This window comes from Oryzias latipes, chromosome 16 (genome assembly GCF_002234675.1).
Source record: "Oryzias latipes chromosome 16, ASM223467v1".
Taxonomy (NCBI): Eukaryota; Metazoa; Chordata; class Actinopteri; order Beloniformes; family Adrianichthyidae; genus Oryzias; species Oryzias latipes.
In genome coordinates, this window is record NC_019874.2 from 31,083,430 (window position 1) to 31,104,620 (window position 21,191).

Consider the following 21,191-nt stretch of genomic DNA (forward strand, 5'->3'; position numbering starts at 1 on the left):
GTTCCGAAGTTCACCAGCACCGATGTGATGAGGAGTGTAAAGATGCATTCGTCCACTAAAGGAAACAAATTGGACAAGGGATATAAATTCGTCCACGAAGAGTTTATCCACCATTACCAAGGTAAGCTTCAGCTAGCTTTAGCCATAGCCGCATCACCGCTAACTCTTTGTTTACGTCAACTGTAAATCCTGGTGTTATTAATTTGTAATATAAGGCATCGCAGTGAATATGTTGTGTGTATGTTTAAGTGAAAAGGCATGAGATTAACATAACACCCAAAAATTTGGTGAAGCTGTAAATAAGAAATGTTAAGTTGCCCAAATGCGTCTTCATTCTTTTTGCTGCGGTTGCGGCACTTTCTTCACTTACTAGTATTATTTTTCTGAAAGTATGGTGAGCAGAAGTCCTCTTTTCCTGGACATGTCCTCTCTTTTGATACTTATATAATAAAATAACATTGAACATAGATGAAATGTAATTATATTTGCTTCATTTATGCAGCTCTGAACACCAATTACTCTCGATGAAATATCTCACAAACTCACTTCACTCCTGTTTTTTACAAACTCAAATCTGGTCACCCTACTGAAAGTTATAGTTTCATTTTACATTGATGTAGCAACATAAGTATGTCTTAATTTCAACCTATTTAATTTATTGTGTCTAGATATCACTGGATGCAGAATGTGCCAACCTGAAAGCTTTCTTCTGCAGTTGTGTGGCTGCTAAAGGATTTTGCAATCACATAGTTGCCATCCTGTTCCAGAGCGCACATTATTCACAGCTGGGTCTGCAGGCTGCTCCACCCCCCCGGCCTGCACGAGTGGCTTGCAAAGATGGCACAGACCAAGAGCACAGGTGGGTTTGTGATCATATTGTCATTATTTTTTAAGAACGGATGTGTATCCAGAACAACTCTAAATTATTATAAAAACACCCCAAGTAGTGACTACAGACTGTAATTGCTTTTTGCCTTTTACTTATAAGGGAATCCATCCTGAACCGGTTAGTGAGCTGATGGTGCAAAAGCCCAAAACAGTTGGCTAAGACGGTCTGAGGTCCACACTGTACAAGGCATTTACAGGTGATTCACTTTTTGTTGCTTTGTGAGCAAGTTAAGTTTGTTTTTTTTCTAATCTTATGACTAACCAAATTATGGTTACAGCAGATATAATGAATTAAATTGAAATGTAGTTATGCACTTATCAAATCAAATCAAACTTTATTTATAAAATAGCGCTTCTCATGCACTTTATTGCAGCTCGAAGCGCTTTAACACTAAAAACAGTAAACACACAACATTACAATAAAAACCCCAACCCACCCTTCACCCTTCCCACTCCCCTCCATTAAAGCACATGACCCATGGCTCCCACGTACAATGAAATATGACTATGTAACTGTAAAAGAATAAATAAATAAATAAATAAATAAACAAACAAACAAGCATGGCTTGGCTCTGTTGTGAGGAAACAGTATCTGGGAATCCTTTCATACCAGGAGCCAGCCCGGCCACCGGAACATCGCCACAGCGCCCACCCAGACCGGGACAACACCGGGGTCCCCCTCACACCCAAAAGCTGTAAAATTAGACCCCAGCCGCCCCAGCAAGGGCAACAACTGCAGCAACAACCGCTGACCAAGCCGGCAATCCCTGGAGGAAAAGATCCCCTCAAGAAACACTGGGGCTAAAATCATAAGATGCTAAAATTAAAAACATAAAAAAGAAGAAAAAAAAATACATAAAATTGAGAATAAGATGCATAAAATTAAAATAAATACATAAAATAGCATATATTAAAACTAATAGAATAAATTAGCAGTTAAAATCAACTAAAAGCTAAATTAAAAAGGTGAGTCTTGAGCCTCTTCTTACAAACCTCTACTGTCTCTGCGGCCCTGAGGTTCTCCGGCAGGCCGTTCCACAGGCCAGGACCATAATGGCAGAACGAAGCCTCACCATAAGTTTTGGTCCTCACCTTGGGAACAACTAAGAGGCCAGCACCGGAGGACCTCAGGGTCCGCGAGGGCTCATATTTTAAAAGAATATCATTTAAATAAGAAGGCCCAAGACCATAAAAACATTTATAAACCATTAAAAGAACTTTAAAATCAATCCTGAAACGCACAGGGAGCCAATGCAGCGATTTTAAAACCGGTGTAATGTGTTCCCGCCCTCTGGTCCTCGTCAGAACTCGTGCGGCTGAGTTCTGTAGAAGTTGTAAGTTTGAAAGAGACTTTTTGGGTAAACCAGAGAGAAGGGCATTACAATAATCTAAACGACTGAAAATAAAAGCATGCATTAGTACCTCTGTGCTGGCAAGAGAGAGGAACGGGCGACTCTGGCAATGTTTTTGAGATGATAAAATCCTGTCTTAACGACATTTTTAATGTGTGGGATAAAATTTAGCTCAGAGTCAAAAAGTACGCCCAGGTTTCTCACACATGGAGAAGGTTTAAAATTATGAAGATGTGGTAAAATCATCTCTCTCTTGTCTTCAGAACCGATGATTAAAACTTCAGTTTTGTCCTGGTTGACAGTTTATGTCTAACTTTTGTGTGTTGTGTTTCCCTTGTGTAGGACCACAGCCAGATCCATATCTGATGGCATCTGGAAGCAGATTATGCCAGGTGCAGCCCCAACCTCTCATGGCTGTGTTGGATGGGTTTCTGAGATGGAATGAAAGAGAACTTGGATATATATTGTGGCAAATGCATGAATGCATACCTTAAATTACACTTATCTTGTCTTTAACAATCAGTTCAGCCTTCTGTCTTACTGTTGATCTGTAATGTTATTTTTTATTGTAAATGTTTGATGTTATTTGCATACCAAAAAATTAAATGAGGCACAATTTTGACCAAAATTGTTTTATTAGTTCATCTAATTTTTTGTGTAGTCAGTCACATTTCAACAGAAAAATATTACGAATATAACATTTATATTTAATTAGATTTTAAGAATATGTGGAAACACTAAATTTTTCCATACTATTTGAACATTATACATTATTTACATACCAAACATTAATTCACTCTTCAAAACAAAAAAGTCCTTGATAATTTGCCAAAACACGGCGGTTAAGCCAGATCTGATTCACACCGCCCATCAGTGTGAGCGGCACGGGAGAGTCCCTGATGTGGAAGGACTTTATCCTACTGATCACTCTTTCCACCATAATTCTGAGGCGGGTGATGGCTTGGATTTGTTCATTTTCCTCCTTGCTGAATTGAGCTGAAAGCTTAAAAGGTGGAATGATGATCTTAGATCCAATGTCAGTAAGGAGGTCTTGAACGAGGAACTTTTGTCCGCCATGACATCGTCTCCTGGGTCCAGCAAAGGAACTTGGCTTCTAAGTCATGGATGTAATCCAAAGCCTCATCCAGAGCACATGTGAAGATAAAGAAATTAAAAATCAGTCTTAATATATTTATGCTACCTTTCAACACAACACAGTAATCATGTTTTGAAAAGTATGTTAAGTATTTAATTACAAATACATTTAATTTATTTTTGTTAAGGAAATTACAAAATGACAAAATGCTCAAAAGTGATTAAATACATGTAATTAAAATAGGTGAGAGCATGAACATCTTTTATTATAAATATTAATTTTTTCAGGTAGAAATGCATTTATCCAATAACGGTACACATAGTTGACTAACGTAAACCAAACACATTATGAACAACCTTACCTGTGTCACGTAGTCCTGATCCATCTTTACTGCCTTAGCTTAGCCACCGTATGCTAGTATCTTCACAGCATAGCTGCATAGACTGACGTTTGAGGTTCTGTCATATACTGACTCCCTTCTCAAAGGAGCAGTAAAGTTTTTCCAAGGGAAAATACTCCGGACGACACCACTCTTCAGGCGACGAACGACGCAGCCGCACCCCATCCGGAGCGAAGTTAGTAAGTGCCGGCAGCAGAGGGTGCTACCTGTGTTTACATTAAAACTATGCCCTTCATCTCTTCGCATCGCCTATATCCATTTGGGTTTCAGGTTTGGATCCACAGGAAAATAATGAAATGAAAAGTAAGGCTGTTTTTGGTAGGAAGACGAACAGCCTGGAACGCAACAGAGACTGCAACTCTTCGACTCTGCCATTCTTCATATCTGCTGCTACGCTAACAGGAAGTTGTTTTACACGTCATTGACGTATTTCCGGTCGAAAAATGCGGAAGTGTGAAAAAGGTCTATTGGGTTTTGTTTAAAACTACAGCAGATTTCCTAAATTATTTATTTGCACACAAAAAACAGTTTTTTAGCGGCAAAGAGAATCAAAAAACACTGTTCAGTAAAATGAAAAAGATCAATATGAATACATTTTTTGTGGTTTTTTTGAAAATGATGGAAAGTAATCATAAACTTTTATAATAAGCTGTAGATGTGAACTGAAGCTAAAAACAGTTTAGTGAATCTTTGGCGCATTAAATAAGAAGGATCTGCCTCACCTCACTCACAGGTACGGTGCGTCGTTACGTCACTCTACACCTTCACTATGAACCAGAAGCTAAACAGGCCACCTTTCTTTTCAGCCAATCAGAATCGTAGTTTTGCCTTTACATTCATGAATGTAAAGGCAGTTTGCAGGTCCGCCTCCACCTGGAACGGCCCGCCCTTTAACCTCCACTGCAGGTTATGGACTTAATTTATTCACATTTTTCTATAACAAACTAATCTTTACTCGTGTTACTAATGTCTCTCCTTATTGAAATGTGTCTGGACATTAAAAAAAAGGGTCAGATTCACAGATGTGTTTTTCTTCTCTGCTTTTTTTGTCCAAAATTTCAGACACTTCTCAGGTTATCGCTTAGGTTCAGCTGTTTCCATGGTAACCACAGAAACACAGGGTGCAACAGGCTGCTGCACTGCAGCTCTGGTTGGAGAAAAGGTCGTCCCCACGAGAACAGCTGCTCGTCCGCACTATCGCAGGAATCTGAAGGCCTGGACTGAGGGCTTTAGTGTTAATCGTGTTAGAATTAAACACCCCGTTTGGAGCAACGTGGCTGAAGGGAATTATGGGATCTTTTATTGAATACAGTCGTCTTCAGAGGATGTTCAGAGTCATAAGGAACCTGGAGACGAAGAAACCATCAGTTTAGTGGATCTTGAGCTCCTCTTTTTCTAGTCAAACCTGGAAGATCAAAAGAAACTTTAAATGATAAAAAAAAACACCTCAAATGGATCCATCTGGATTGATAGACTCAGGCTGTAAAAATCCAAACAGGCGAGTATTTGTTCCAGAAAAAAAAATAGAACACGTTTTATTTCTGAAATGACAGATGTTTATAAATATAGTAGAGTGTGGTAAATATAAAATCCAGATAATTTTATTCTTGCTCTAAAAACAATGTTAAAGTTATTTATATTATCTACACAAAGCAAATGCACCACTGTCACTGGAAATGAAGATATTTTCAAAGTAAAAGTATCAAGTTTTGCAGATGAAAAATAAGAATAAAGTTCAGGTTATTTAAATAAGTTATAAATTAAATAAATACATTCGTTTTACATTTAATAAAATTAAAATTTAATACACTATTGGAATAAAAAAACATAAATATAAAATAATAATATTATTAATAATATAATTATGAAAATCTTGTGATCAACGGTGTGACATCATGTGACCGTCTGCTAGCGTGGTGGAGAAGTCGTACCGGAACACGTCTGTAAAATGTTCATCTGAAGTTTGGGAGTTTTTTATTTTTTTATTTTTTCACTAAAGATGAAAAAAAGTCGGTTTGTAAAACATGTTTTCTGTTGGAAACTCAGAGGAAAGGACTGAGAGTCTGTTCTAGTTGTTCCCTTTCTACGTTGGTGTTGCTGCGTCTTCATTTATTGTCTTCTAGTCATGGATCTACTGTAGTCAGAAAATCTTTGAACATTTTCTGGATTTATCCTAAAAGGATTCAAAACAACAGAGACGTTTATGCAAATTAGGAAGTGATGAATAATATTCCCTTCTTTCTAAATCTTTGTGCTTTTATCTGTTATGTTTTGTTGATTTTGATCTCCTGTATAGCAAGAATAGTGGTTTGACGTGTGAAACGTTGATCTGGATTCAGGAATGGGATCAACACCTTAATAACGATCCTGCAACGTTTGAACGATTTCTTTTCATTGTTTTCACACGTTTAATGCAATAAAGTGAGAATAGTGAGAATTAACTTTTGTTTTTCTTCACTTTATTTGAGAAATCCTAAAACTTTGTTAGAAATGAACATAAAACGTAACATCTGAACATTTTCCTCCTTCCATTTTTTATTTTTATGAATGTCTTTCTTGTCGTTTCTTGCACTGCGGATCCTTTCCTTTCTGTAACGTTAATTTTTTTATCGTTTTTTCAGTGTTGTTGTTTTCTTTTCTCTAAACTCTTCTTTCATTTCTCATCTGGTCACCTGCAGGTTTGGGTTTGTGGTGCTTTCTGCTCGGACTCACCGTCTCCAGGCCCAGCAGGACGAGCAGCGGGATGGTGGTCAGCCCCCCCTGGATCCACTCCTCCAGCGACACCGTGCCGTCCTGGTCGTAGTCGATCTCCTGCATCATTTCCTGGAGGATCTACGAATAATTCAGAGGAGACTCTTCAGTCGGCGACACGTCTCACTTCTCCTCAGGGACTACGGCGTTGCTCTTACAGGTTTGAGTTCGGTCACGTCCCACTCCAGGTACTCTGCCACCCGCATCATCTGGGAGATGATGTGCTCCAGCTCCTGCCGCCAGAGCAGACAGCCATGAAACGCCTCAAACAGTCTTTAGCTTTCCCCCAGGCCCAGTCCACCCATCAGCAGCCAGCAATCGCTGGTTGTGAGGGTGAACGGAGGAACACAGAGGCATGATGGGAAACAGCTCGGAGGCTGAAGCAGTAATTACAATGGCTGCTTATATTGGGGGGGGGGGGGGTTGCTGTTTTCTGTCAATGTCAGTAGAGAAGGAAATCCAGGTTTCTCCAGAACGTCTACGTTTCTGGTCTTCGTTCAGAAATCCTTTACTTGTGATTTTCTTTTTGCAGCAAAAATGCTTCACAATAATCCGCCCTTTTTTTTAATAAAAAACAAAATCCACTCAGAGGTCCACTCCAATCATCTTCTGATCTTTTTCAAAGTGTCCCCAGTGGTCTTTTCATCATGATTATGCTGGGGAGTTCATCAGACATTCACCTCTGAGTTGTGGGCGGGGCCAATGGCATGGAGTAACCCCGCCCCCCTTTCCTTTTAAAAAAAAAAATCTGCTCCTGACTCAGATATGCAATTTTTAGCTGGATTTTCTTTATATTTGTCAGAGAAATGCCAAAAAAAAAACCATTTTCATCAGATTGGGTCTTTGAGGACTTACAAAAGCCCCCCCCCCCCCCACCCCACCCCACCCCATAAAACGTGCTGAAGTGGGAACAAAGATTGTTACCGAGCTGTCCAGAGAGCCGTTTCCGTCGGTGTCGTAGAGGCGAAACATGACTGCAGAGGAAAACAGAGCTTCTGTGAGCAAAAACAGAACCTAAAGCAGTTCAAACCTACCAGGGTTTGTAGGTTTTACACAAAACAAACCCAGTGTCTGATAAAAAATAATTTAACTGCTTAATTATATGATATAATTGATATGATAATTTTGCTTAACCCTCCTATTATCCTTGGGGTCAATTTGACCCCATTCAGTGTTTAGAACTCAAAAATATTTGCTTCCTATTTCATGACTTTTTCCTAATTTGATGAGGAGAACTGATTAAGTTATCATGATGATATTTTTGTTTACGATGTGCTGAACACATATTGCATGCATTGCTGTTCATCTGGGGTCAATTTGACCCCAGGCTGTTCTAGCAGTGTAAAGCATGTCTGTGTGTGTGTGACCTAACATCCCCACACCTGCAGGTGCAGACTTGATTCTTTTGAGTTGATACATAACGGGGGGGGGTGGGGGGTGGGAAAAGAACTATTCCCAGGTGCAACGCAAGGTGTGTGTCACGTGATGTTTGGTGTCGTGACTTTGACGTGCGTTAAGTGTGACGGATGTAACAGAGAGAATACGGTCACTTTTCAAAATAAAACTTTTTTTCGGAAAAAACAATAAAATGGAAATTATTTTTTCTTTCTGTGCGTCCCGGTGCCAAAATTTCCCGCGGCCCGGTGCCAAGTGTCCCGCGGCCCGGTACCGGTCCGCGGCCCGGTGGTTGGGGACCACTGGTCTAGATGACCCAACTCCCAACGTTAACGTGCCTAGGACAGAACAAGGGTTACAAAGACAAACTAGATGCAGGTTTCTCCCAGTGCTGTTAAACACTATTTGCCCCTCAAACTTACCTTCCTTTTTTCCAAATCCAGAATCCTAAAGAAGCTGCTGATAAAGTCCAACGGGTTTGAGGAAAAAAAACAGTCACGACATGTTTTAGTCTGGAAGTCATGGAGACCTCTCTGCAGCTTTGGGAATGAGACAAGAACGGTGACACACAGCAAGGACTGACCCACCAAAATGAGTCCAAGAACACCAGCAGGACTCCTGCAGGAGGTCCTCAAGAGAAGCAGAAAAAGACGGATGGAAGTGCGGGCCTCACTCTATGACCCAGCACAGCAAAAACACCCCAAAACCCGTCCAACAAAAACATCTGGATTTCTTCTCAAACTTTTGGAAAAAATATATTTTGGCTGATGAGACAGAAGCAAAACTCCAGTCTTCCAGTCAAAGTCTTGATAACTAATAATAATTTTCGGTTTCATGACCATTATCTTAGTAAAAAATAACAACCATCACACTGCAGAACAGGTTCCAAGGAGCAGAAACATCTTTACTCTAAGCTGGAGGAGGTTTGACATCTTTTCCTTAAATAGTTTTATTGCATGTAAAGCTGGTTAGTAATCAATTATAGCATTACTATTTGGTTTTTTAAATGTGAACCTTTATAGTTTGGCAAATAAGTAAGAAAGATAAAAGTACAGGATAGTTGATTATCTGAATAATGACCAGCAGGGGGAGCCACTGCCACAGCTGAACTCGTTCACACAGAGGCGACAAAAACAGCCGATCTGCTCTGCAAATCTCTGACCGACCGACAGCAGAGAAGCAGAACTTTAAACAGACTCCTGTTAAACCTGGAAGCAAATGTTTGTGAAACATTTTTGGGGGAAAAACAGACAAAGAAGAAACACAGAACCCAAAACCGATATGAGGACGGAGCTGCAACAAGACGACCACCCAAAACAACAACAGGTCTGCTGGACTTTAAACCACAGAGAAAAATATATGTTTCTTATCATTTTGATGTCAAATGCAATATTTAGAATATAAATATCGAGTTTACGTTTATTTGTGCAAATATAATTCAATTTAAATTGATCGGTAACCCCCCCTCCATCTGATTTTGTTTATTTACTTCAGGTTTGTAGGAAATAATATTTTCCAGCTCATTTGACAGCAATTCCTGATCAGGGCTAAAAGACTCACACTCCAGTTTGTCCTCAGGACGCCCCCCCTCCAACAGTGACAGGTAAAACACGATGTCCTTAAGCTGCACCGAGTCCACAGGCCTGGGGAGGGTCGGGGTCTTCAGAGGGGTGGAGTTGGCTTTGATCAGCTTCAGTCCTGCAGGGACAAACCAATTGAAAGGTCAGACGGCATTTGGGCGGCAGACTGCAGCCGCCATCGATCAGCTGGGGGGGGGGCACCTGGAGGCAAACGCCAGCAGAGCCTCACCTCATCGTTTTAAAGATCAAAGCTTGAAGAAGCAGAAACTGCATTTAACAAACACCTGAAAGCATCTGTCTCCTTCTCGTTTACTTCTGTTTGAAAGGATATTTGAGGGTGGGGGGTCTTCTTCAAAGCTGATTTAGATACATATACATATATTATATTATTATATAAATATTTGTGTATTTTCCAAGAACTGGAGTGAATATTAAAGCCAGGAATGAGTTTAGTGGCGCATGGGGTTTCAGTTCTAATGTGTTTTTTTTTTTAAGTCTCTTTGGTATTTTTCCCACAACAATGAGATATCGCCGTTAATGGTCCAAACAAACAATGTGTCTGCCAAGGCGGCTGGCAGGCGTCTTCCCTCAGCTTCAAATGGAAAGAGCTGAAGCTTCAGAAGCAGAAAAGAGTTTCAAACAACGTCTGACGTCTCTATAGCAACGGCGGCTGCAGAGGGCTCCTGTCCGTAACCATGAAACACGCCGGGGTCACAAACACAGGCGCCGTCTGACTCTCAACACTTACCAGAGACTCGAGGCTTGTCCAGAGATGAAGGACTGGGTTTGGGTCCCTTGTTGCTAAACGACAAGAAGAGGTGCTGGCAGAATTCCTCGGGGAGTTCACTCTCCAGGAAGGTTTGCATGAAGACCCTAAAGCCTTTGTAGTCGATCTCCTGAAACGTAGACGTGTCGTTTGTCTGTTAGAACGCCAGCAGTCGGCGGGATTCTGTCTAAACAAATTTAACCCTGCAGACGTTTTTCTGTAGGTCTGGTTCCCAATCGACTTTGTGTCGATCAGATTACTTCAGCATTTAAAAAACTTTTCCTCAGGCCAAACAGATTCTGTCTTAATTGTTATTCATTATGACAGTGAAAGAAGATAATTGAATGAATAGATTTGACAAGAATTTAACATGGTGTAACATAAAAGTGTCCAGTTATTTTCTAGAGTGACAATCAAACATTAATTGCATTAAAAACGTGGTACACCTCATCATTTAGCATGCACAGAAATTCTATGGAAGCGTTTCTGTAGCATAATTAAAAATAAAATTCAAAACCATAAATGCTTTTTCGTTATCAAAATGGAACTGCATCAAATGAGTCAAAACTAAAAATCAATCCTCCAAGATGGTTTTTCATTTTCTGCTTCAACACCTCATATTCTGTGACATAATTAAAACAAAAATAAAATAGGGGATTGCATTTTAGTTTTCACAACGCCCCGCCTCCCTCCTGAAAATGCTGACTGGAATTGAATTTTGCAAGAATTAATTTTTCATTTTCTTTTTGAGTCAAACGCAGCTTCATTTAGAAAATGAAAAAGCATTTCTGGAACTGACTTTTATTTTTAACTATGCAACAGAAACACTTCCATAAAATCCATCTCAGATTGCAATACAAATGAATAATGTTTGACAAAAAAAAAGTACTTTGAGGACTAAAGTTGACAAGTTCAAAGTGAAATGATGTCGAAATGTAATCTCCGAATAGGTAAAACTGCTTTATTTTTTCTACTGCAACACTTTCAGACACAGCAAAAAGAGAAAACGGAGGAATACAACTGCTTACAGTTGAAGAAAAATCAGCGTTGGGTTAATTTCCAACAACCTTCTGATTTTTGACAATTGTCAAATTCATTCATCTTCTACCGTTCTGTCCCTTTCGGGGTCACGGGGCTGCTGGAGCCTATCCCGGCCACTTATGGGCGAAGGCCGGGGACGTCCCGGACAGGTCGCCAGTCTGTCGCAGGGCCACAATCACACACCCATTGACTCTCACATTCACACCTAGGGACAATTTAGAGTTTCCAATTGACCTCTGAAGCATGTTTTTGGACGGTGGGAGGAAGCCGGAGACCCCGGAGAAAACCCACGCATGCACGGGGAGGACATGATGTTCTGTTGCAGGTCCCCCAGCCGGGACTTGAACCGGGGGCCACAATGGCAACAGCGCTAACCACTGCTCCACCGTGCAGCCATTGTCAATTTGGGATTCTTAAAAACATTTTTGATTAGTTTGAAAAGAAACTTTGGAAAAATGAGCAAACGTATGACTCTTGGATTTACCTTTCAGGTGTTTTTTTTCCCCTCAACTCAGAACACACATAGTTAAATGTGGCTATAAATGATTTCATGAGCTCGTCCGGGTTTTTCTGGAGGAGCTGCTGCTAATCTAATGTCTGTGTTTGTGGTTTTCAGATTTGATGGTTTTTCTGAACTCCTGACTGTCCTGAACCGAAACAGTACAAACGGACAGGAAGTAAATCTGCACTTTATTGCAGATGACACCAAATCAGAACTAACAGCTTGTGGAGGAAATCGCAGTAAACAGTCTGTCTTTGCTTTGTCACACGCCAACAACTTTACTAATAGCCCGAGTAAAATCCTCACGTGAACAGCTAGTTTTTTGTCACGTTATTCAATATTGTGCTTTGAAATATAATGTATTTGTGAATATTTTAGCCTCAATGTCAAACCAGCAAAGAAGAACAAAGCAGTCACCTGGTTGAGTATTTCTTGTTTCTGGAGCCGGGAGCATGAAAAGAGGAAGAAAACACGGTGAGCATCACTTCTGCTGGAGGAGAGCTCTCTGTTCTGGCTTTGTTTGGAACACAAGCGTTCATGCATGGGAGGGTAAGCTTCTTTTTTTGTTGTTAGCTCAGAACGCACCTCCTCTGGGTTGTATTTGGCCAGAATTCCATCTCCATGAAACTCCTGCAGCACATCCTTCAGCTTTTTGGTTGAATCTGAAGAAACAGTGAGAGATGATTCATTTTCACCTAAAGAGACAGGTCTACATGCAACGTGGCTATTATTTCTGCTCAAATGATGGAAAATCTAGTTATGTGTTAAGTTCTACAGTGAAATCCGGACAAAGCTCATGTTACTCTTTTACTTTAAACATTGTTAATCCTATTAAAGTATAAACTAAAGTGTTTAGTCATTTCTTTAAGGATCCTCTTTAATAATCTCCATGAACATTACGGTCGTTCGTCTTATCTTTTCTTAAATTTGTGTAAAAAGTAAAATGTCTTAGGTCTGATGGAGAAAAAGATAGAAACCAGAAAAAAAAATGTTGGTTCTGGAAAACAAGCAGGGCTGCCAAATTCAGATTTTTGACTGAATTTAACTTGAAACAAACACAAAAAACTTGTTTTCTTGTAAACAGTTTTCTTAGGCAAACAAAGCCAGAGCTCAGATTTGGTATGTATAGTCTAATTGATCAAATGTAATTGATAAGACTTTGAAAATTAGGAAAAATACATTGGTTTTCATATGATAGGAAAATAATCTGAAAACAAATGAATTTGTGAATCAATTTGGGGTAAAACTGAATGAATGAATTTGTTTTTAAACCCAGCCTTTCAATAAAAGTTCAATGAATGTTTTTCTTTAACTAAGACACACAAACTTTGGGTTTAAAGTTATAATAAAAGAGAAGCAACTGTTGAACTAATTCATACTGGATTAAATCATCTTCTTTTGAGAATCCAAATCTGAACACATTTAATTACACATTTAATTAGCTGAACCAATTAAAGTTCATTCAGATCCATTCATCTGATTCTCAGCGGAGGTTTATGATAATCAGGTTTATTCATTTCTCCGGTCAAACCTGGACTGAGAGGTAAGGAGAGGCAAACACTGACATTGTCTGAAAAAATGATACTACTAAGGAATAAAAAGACCTTTGGATCCATTTATGAGCCATAGCTGTCATTTATTTATGTTTTTTGCAATGAAAACATGTTTGTCTCTGTGTTCCACCAGCTTCACGCTTTCCCGTCACTGAAGTCCCAATTCCAGGCAGATTTTGATCACAGCAGACTTTCTGTGCATCATCAAAAGCACTCCTCCTCCTCCTCCTCCTCCTCCTCCTCCTCCTCCTCCTCCTCTTCCTCCTGCTCTAATGGATCTGAATCTTTGATTTTCTCTGAATCCGTTTTTCAAATAACAGCCAGACAGTGGAGAGTGTGTCACCGCTGCTAATCATCTTTATTAGCGGTCTATTTCTACACACAGGAGCACCATTATGGATCTGCTGGTTCCTTTTCTCAGGCAGAACCAAACACCTGTTATCTCTGAAATGAGCAATCCAGGCTGGTTAAGGAAGGAAAATCCTAATGAATAGAAATAATATTATTATCAGTGAAGGCAGAACGGGGCCAAACATGGTCTGGATTCTACCCACATTCAGTCGCTGTTGTCTCTGATCAATCACCATTAGGTTTGACAGGTAATTGATCTGTGATAAAAGGATGTAATAAAGATGCAGCTGTTGTGAGAATTTCCTATGATGTTTGTGAAAATCAGCCAAAGTTTTCCTAGTTCTGCCTTAAAAAAAAGGCCAGATTTGCTTTTAAGGTTGAAAGGTTTCACCTAAAAAAAATGAACAATTCCTGAATTTGTAAAAGCAGATCAGATAGTTAAGAAAATATAGGAGAACTTTTTTAAGAGTTGGTTTCCTACCAAGCTAAAGTGATTGACAAAGGTAAACTGATGAGAAGAGGGGTTTCCAGGTGCTCAAAACTCAGAAGACATCCGGAGAAAACTGTGAGATGAAGGTTCGGGTCATGTCTGTTGGAGAGTCAAAGGTGGCTTTGTGATCACTTTGCAGATTTATGTCTCCACTGTCCACCACCAATAGGTGAAGGGCAGTGGAGACACTAGTGAGGATTTGGAGGGTTCTTGTTTGGAACCTCTTGAACAGAAACAGAAAAACCGGAGAACATTTGGAGACTAAACTGAGACCAAACCCAGACTATTTTGGGACTAAACCAAGAGTAATCCAAGACTAAACCGAGACAAAACCAGGCTATTTTGGGACTAAACGAAGACTAATCCAAGAATAAACCGAGAAGAAACCCAGACTATTTTGGGACTAAACGAAGACTAATCCAAGAATAAACCGAGAAGAAACCCAGACTATTTTGGAACTAAACGAAGAATAATCCAAGAATAAACCGAGAAGAAACCCAGACTATTTTGGGACTAAACGAAGACTAATCCAAGAATAAACTGAGAAGAAACCCAGACTATTTTGAGACTAAACGAAGACTAATCCAAGAATAAACCGAGAAGAAACCCAGACTATTTTGGGACTAAACGAAGAATAATCCAAGAATAAACCGAGACAAAACCAGGCTATTTTGGGACTAAACGAAGACTAATCCAAGAATAAACCGAGAAGAAACCCAGACTATTTTGGGACTAAACGAAGACTAATCCAAGAATAAACCGAGAAGAAACCCAGACTATTTTGGGACTAAACGAAGAATAATCCAAGAATAAACCGAGACAAAACCAGGCTATTTTGGGACTAAACGAAGACTAATCCAAGAATAAACCGAGAAGAAACCCAGACTATTTTGGGACTAAACGAAGACTAATCCAAGAATAAACCGAGAAGAAACCCAGACTATTTTGAGACTAAACGAAGAATAATCCAAGAATAAACCGAGAAGAAACCCAGACTATTTTGAGACTAAACGAAGACTAATCCAAGAATAAACCGAGAAGAAACCCAGACTATTTTGGGACTAAACGAAGAATAATCCAAGAATAAACCGAGAAGAAAACCAGACTATTTTGAGACTAAACGAAGACTAATCCAAGTATTGGTTTACAAATGTTTTTATGGTCTCGGGCCTTCATATTTATCTGACATGATTTTAAAGTATGAGCCCTCGCGGACCCTGAGGTCCTCTGATACAGGCCTTTTGGTTATCCCAAAAGTTAGAACAAAAACGTACGGCGAGGCCTCATTCAGTTTTTACGGACCTCGCCTGTGGAACAGCCTCCCAGAGAGCCTCAGGGCCGCAGAGACTGTTCATGTTTTTAAAGGAAGGCTTAAGACCTACCTTTTTAATTTAGCTTTTAGTTGAATTTTAGGATTTTTAATTGTTTTATTTATTTATTTATTTTCATTTGTTTATTTTTATTTTTTATTATTATTTTTTTTTAATTTATTATTATTATTATTTTTAAATATTTTAATTATTAATTTATTTTTCTTTTAACTAGTTTTATATGTGTATGTAAATACATTTATTTATTTATTCTATTAATTTTTAAGTCGCTCTTACTATTTCATATGCCTATTAAGGTTTATGTAATTATTTGTTTTTTGTCTATGTTTTATATACATTTTAATTTTATTCCTTTTACATTTTATTACACTCCAGTGTTTTCCTCTGAGGGATCCTCCACATCGGTGACTGACCCTTCTCAGTGAGCGGGGTCGCTGCAGTGGGATCTCCTGGGTCTGACTCTTTTGATCGGATCTGGGGGGTTCTGTGGTGGTGTACTCCGTGAACTTGGGTTGGGGGGTCGCTGGTGTGGACATGTCCCCAAACTATCGTTTTCCCACCTCAGGACAAAGCCAGGTCTCTACATTCTATCATTCTATCACTCTTCTATTTATTTATTTATTTATTTATTTATTGATGTGTGTGTGTGTTTTTGCGGGGGGGGGGAGGGGGTTGTCGCACGGTTTGTCTTGTCATCTTGTTTTAAAATTTTATTGTATTTTATGCACAGCACTTTGAGTGACATCTGTTGTCGAAAAAGTGCTATATAAATAAAGGTTGATTTGATTTGATTTGAAGAATAAACCGAGAAGAAACCCAGACTATTTTGAGACTAAACCAAGACTAATCCAAGACTAAACTGAGACAAAACCCACACTATTTTGAGACTAAACCAAGGTTAATCCAAGATTAAACTGAGATAAACCCCACACTATTTTGAGACTAAACGAAGACTAATCCAAGAATAAACTGAGAAGAAACCCAGACTATTTTGAGACTAAACCAAGACTAATCCAAGAATAAACTGAGAAGAAACCCAGACTATTTTGAGACTAAACCAAGACTAATCCAAGACTAAACTGAGACAAAACCCACACTATTTTGAGACTAAACCAAGGTTAATCCAAGATTAAACCGAGAAGAAACCCAGACTATTTTGAGACTAAACGAAGACTAATCCAAGAAAAAACCGAGAAGAAACCCAGACTATTTTGAGACTAAACTAAGACTAATCCAAGACTAAACTGAGACAAAACCCACACTATTTTGAGACTAAACCAAGATTAATCTAAGACTAAATTTAGACAAACTCCACACTATTTTGAGACTAAACCAAGACTAATCCATGACTAAACTGAAACAAAACCCAGACTATTTTGAGACTAAACCAAGATTAATCAAAGACTAAACTGAGACAAAACCCAGACTATTTTGAGACTAAACCAAGACTAAAACTGAAACTAAACAGACTGATTTGAGATAAAAACTAGAATCTGATTTAAAAGAGTGGTTGATCATTAGTGCATGGAGAGAATCAGACACAGCATGTGGTGAAACCAAAAATGTTTAGAAATAGTAGTAGTAACCTTTTTATTGTGTGCAAATGTGTGCAATGCCAAATTATAATGATGTTATACAGAAAGGTTAGGATAACTATGTTTTTTTTAAGTGTCCAAACAGTCAAAGTCAAAGTTAAAAAATATGCAGGAGACGTATAAGACCCATGAAGGTTAACTGGACGGTGGAAGACAGCTGGAGAAAACCCACACATGTATGAAGAGAACATGTAACACGCTGTGGTGTGATTCTGGATCTTCCACTACACCACCGTGCAGTCCCTGATTTCAGAATTTGTAGTTAATTTCTCAGGCGTAACAATCAACTTGGATAGAGAGGTTTTGTAACTAAGCATCTGTTCCCTCTGCCTCCCTTTGCTTGTTGCCAGATTTTGTTGTTATCATACAGTTTGTGGTCATTTTTGTGTTCTTAAGTGCTCCCCATCACCACATTTCTTTGCCAAATGATCCTCTTTACCTTTAAAGATAAAGGACGCCTCTGCTCCCCACAGACATATCAGAGGAGCTGTAAAAGCGCGGTTAGATGTTCTCCTGCAAAAGCTATTAAAACGTTATGAATGTTTCTGTTAATGAGAAAGAGGAGAGCGATGCAGTGAGTCCATGCCAGCCGAGGTGATTAGGTGTTCCTTGTTACAGCTCAGGGAGCAGCAGCTTTAATGACCCGCGGCGGCAGAAATGATACCAAAAAGTGTCTGCAGAGTGCCTTCATGTGCAAGACATCACATGCAGAAGGCAAATAGAGGAGGGGGGCTCCGTAAAAGAAAAAGTAAAGCTCAATGTTAGGAAAGATTTAGAGCAATTAGAGAGAAAAAAGAAAAAGAAAAGGCTTGTCCAAGAGAAACATGGCTCCACGAGATCCAAGGCATTAATTATTGAGAATTATAGTCTCTGCTCTGAATAGCAATAACGGAGGTAGTGACTAAAATAGCTCTTAAATAGATGTGACATATATCCAGCTGCCTTTTAGTGACAGAAGAGCAGCTCGCCGATAGTTAAATGTTGAATAAAAAACCCCTTTTCTGCCAAGAAATTGTTGATTTTATTTTTGCTTTTTCTTTCAGTCTAATTGAGTGTGTGTGGGTTGTGAAAAGTTCCTTTCCCAGGTAGCGTCATCTTTTCCATTCCAGCAACCATTTCAGGTGATGGATTGTTTCAACATCTCCAGGCGTAACGTAAACTCTGGGCATCCAGAGCACATTCTGGTAAACACATCACCCGTAAACTGGAAGTCGTGCGGTCCGGAGCGCAGAGGAACTGCTTTAGGAGAAGACAAAGTTATTGTTGAAGCCCGGCTGAGGTTTACACTGCCCTATTTGTCATTGCTGGCTTGAGTGTTTGATGCTAGCTAAGAGTAATTTCATTGGTTCGTGTTGCACAGAGACTGTCTGTGAGTGTTTGCTTTGTGGTAACATGTAGGATAATTAAAGGCACTGAAGCTGTTCGTTCTTTAGACCAAAATCACCAGAGCAAAGCTTCAGAAAACGTCCTTTTGTGATATCTTCAAATGAATATATGTGATAAGTTAGGGATTGTCTTTGGGAGGGGGTTGTATTGGGGTGACGAACACATTTCATTTTGTGTTTTCCACATGGTCTCAATGTGTAGAAGGTGTTTTACATATTGGAGCCAAAACCCCAAAATTCTAAAAGAAGAACCTTTTCAATGTTTCATCAATGTCAACATTTGGTGAAACAAATATGAAAAGAACAACATCCTAAATTTAATGTGAGTAGTGTATTTCTTGAGAATAACTCCATTCCTGTTTTATCATTACAATGTCAGGGAAATTACATCTTTTTTTGGTTTGTTTTCTTCAATTTCCAATCCATTTATGACTGAATATCTTAAATCAGTTTAATCAGTTTTATCTTAGTATTTTTATTTGTGTCTTTTTTCTTTGTATTTTTCTGTTACCATAGAAATATTATTTTGTGGAATCATTTCATTGAAATAAAGCTGGTTTATATTTGCATATTATACTTTTACTGGTCTGAAAATAATCTCTTACCTTATAAGTATTATAAAACCTGGGCTAATATGAAATGAAATGATTTTTTTTGTTTGTTTTGTTGCAGTAGCTGGTCTGATTGAAGGAGCTTTTCTTATTTGTCCATCACCTGCTTTTGTCCTTTCATACAGTTTCTTGTGCAGAATGTATGAAGCTCATAAACAAAGTTGTTTGGTTTGAATCTTTTCTTGTGAAAAAAAAAAACAACCCAAATGATCCTGTTAGAGGAACAGAAGATAATAAGGCAGAGAGACCCTCCTGACTCACACTGAGTGTACTCCTGCAGCAAAGCGAATTCAGCAGGGGTCAGCGTGACCCACTTGTCCTGGCTGTTCATGGCGTCTCCGGGTCCTCTCGGCACTCTCTGGACACCCACACGTGTAAGGTTGGCGGCGGTGGTGGGAGGGGGCGCCTACACTGAAAACACCAGAAAACAAGCTCCATTAGCAACATCGACTTTGTTCTTTTAGGCTTTTAGAGCAAAAGAAGAGAAAGGTGTGATAGAAAACATGGAGCTGGAGACGCCGTTAGGGTTTGTTTTGTCTAATTGTGGCAGCAAAGCTGCTGTAATCGTGACACACAACAAGAACAGGACGGAAACAAACATTTTAGTCTCTTTTTTAAGTACATCTCCTGATTTTGCTCCAGTGTTTCTCTTTTCTTGATGACCATTTTAAAAGTTAACAAGTTTCTTAAAAAACAAACCAAAGGGAGTCATTTCAATACCATTACAGTCACATTAAAAAACTCATTTCGGTTTTTCTGACGACTGCAGAAAACTCACAAGTATTAGCAATGCTGTTAATGACTCTTACTTATGAATTCTATATAATGATGTCTATGTGTCATGTCTCTTTAATCTCTTTGAACTTGTAGAACAAATAAAAGTCCAAAACAAATTCCGAGATGATCCGGTGGGTTATTAAACTCCAGCCAGTCCATGGCTTTCATTCATTCATTGGCAGAGCCTCATTAGTCTCAGAACGTCTGTGTTTTTTTTTTATCTGCTGCTGGAAGAAAAAGTCTCCACACAGGCTTTCCTGCTGACCAGTCAATTGGAAGATTGATTCATTGGACTGGGCAGGCAGTCGCTGAGCAGTTTCAGAGGAAAAGTACAAAGAATTTGAATTTTTGAAAGGATTTCCTCTCATTCAGCTGGTTCAGATGGAGTCTGGGAGAAAGAAAAAGCTTCAAGATTTTAGAAAAAATGTGGATACTGCCCCCAGTGACTGAGCGACTGTCCCCCTCTGCCCCTGCCACCCCGGTCAGCACAAGACAAATAATATTAATAAAGAAACCAAAATGGCAGTTTTTCTGTTGGTTTTATCTCCATAGCAACTGTTTGATGTTCTGATCGTCTGGGGGTCTCCGTAATTTTTAGAAGTATCAGGAAAGTAAATTCTGTATTTCTTTGGCAACTAAGGTTTTTCGTTAGCCACATTTCTAATACGTTCATTTCATAAGTTATATTTTTTGTTCAGACTGAGCTAGGGTTGTGCCGATGGATCATCGTCCATCGTGATGGGTGACTGACATCCCGATGGAGAGACCACCATCGTGATGCCACGCCCCCGCCACGTTGCGCGTCGACACCATAAGCCGCGGTTACATGTACAAAATATCTTGATGGGATCAATGGCCGGATTAGAATCCAACCGTGTAGATGGGCCCAGAAAAATGTTTTCAGAATATAAAAACGTTCACTAAGGTCACAATTTCGGTCGGAATAAATCATTCGCACACGCGCAGTATTCGCACATGCGCAGTTTGAAAACCGGAAAGGGATACAACTTCCGCCGAGCGGCTTTTTTCCCCCAACTTTATTGAATATGACAATTCAATACAAAACGATAACAGCGCCGAGCGGCTATATATATTGACATGTCAGCTCGGTAAAATACGAGACGATCTTCTAAACGTGCTTTTAATAATGTTACGGTTATTATGAAACACCTCTTTGCTCATCATTTGAATTTTAATCCGTGTGGTCAGTGCTTTTTCTGAACGTAGCCAGGATTAGCAGTATGCTAACACACGGGCTAACAACATTAGCTTTGGGTGGCGCTGCATGCTGTGAACAACATCAGCCTTTATTTAGTCGGGACACGAC

At 39.3% G+C, this 21,191-nt stretch overlaps 1 protein-coding gene across 3 annotated transcripts in view; it reads right to left on the minus strand.

Moving 5' to 3' along the window:
• dgkb (diacylglycerol kinase beta) overlaps positions 1–21,191 on the minus strand; it is an 87,575-nt gene that overhangs the window by 51,882 nt on the left and 14,502 nt on the right. For all 3 annotated transcript variants that reach the window (XR_002875030.1, XM_011485842.3, XM_023964689.1), the window contains 8 exons: positions 19,349–19,498; positions 12,357–12,433; positions 12,189–12,209; positions 10,211–10,358; positions 9,443–9,580; positions 7,412–7,461; positions 6,646–6,720; positions 6,449–6,568 (listed from right to left, as the gene is read on the minus strand). Coding sequence is in view for 2 of the 3 variants with exons in the window: in XM_011485842.3 (XP_011484144.1) it covers positions 6,449–6,568; positions 6,646–6,720; positions 7,412–7,461; positions 9,443–9,580; positions 10,211–10,358; positions 12,189–12,209; positions 12,357–12,433; positions 19,349–19,418 (699 nt within the window). In the remaining variant the exon portion in view is untranslated. The remainder of the gene's footprint in view (positions 1–6,448; positions 6,569–6,645; positions 6,721–7,411; positions 7,462–9,442; positions 9,581–10,210; positions 10,359–12,188; positions 12,210–12,356; positions 12,434–19,348; positions 19,499–21,191) is intronic.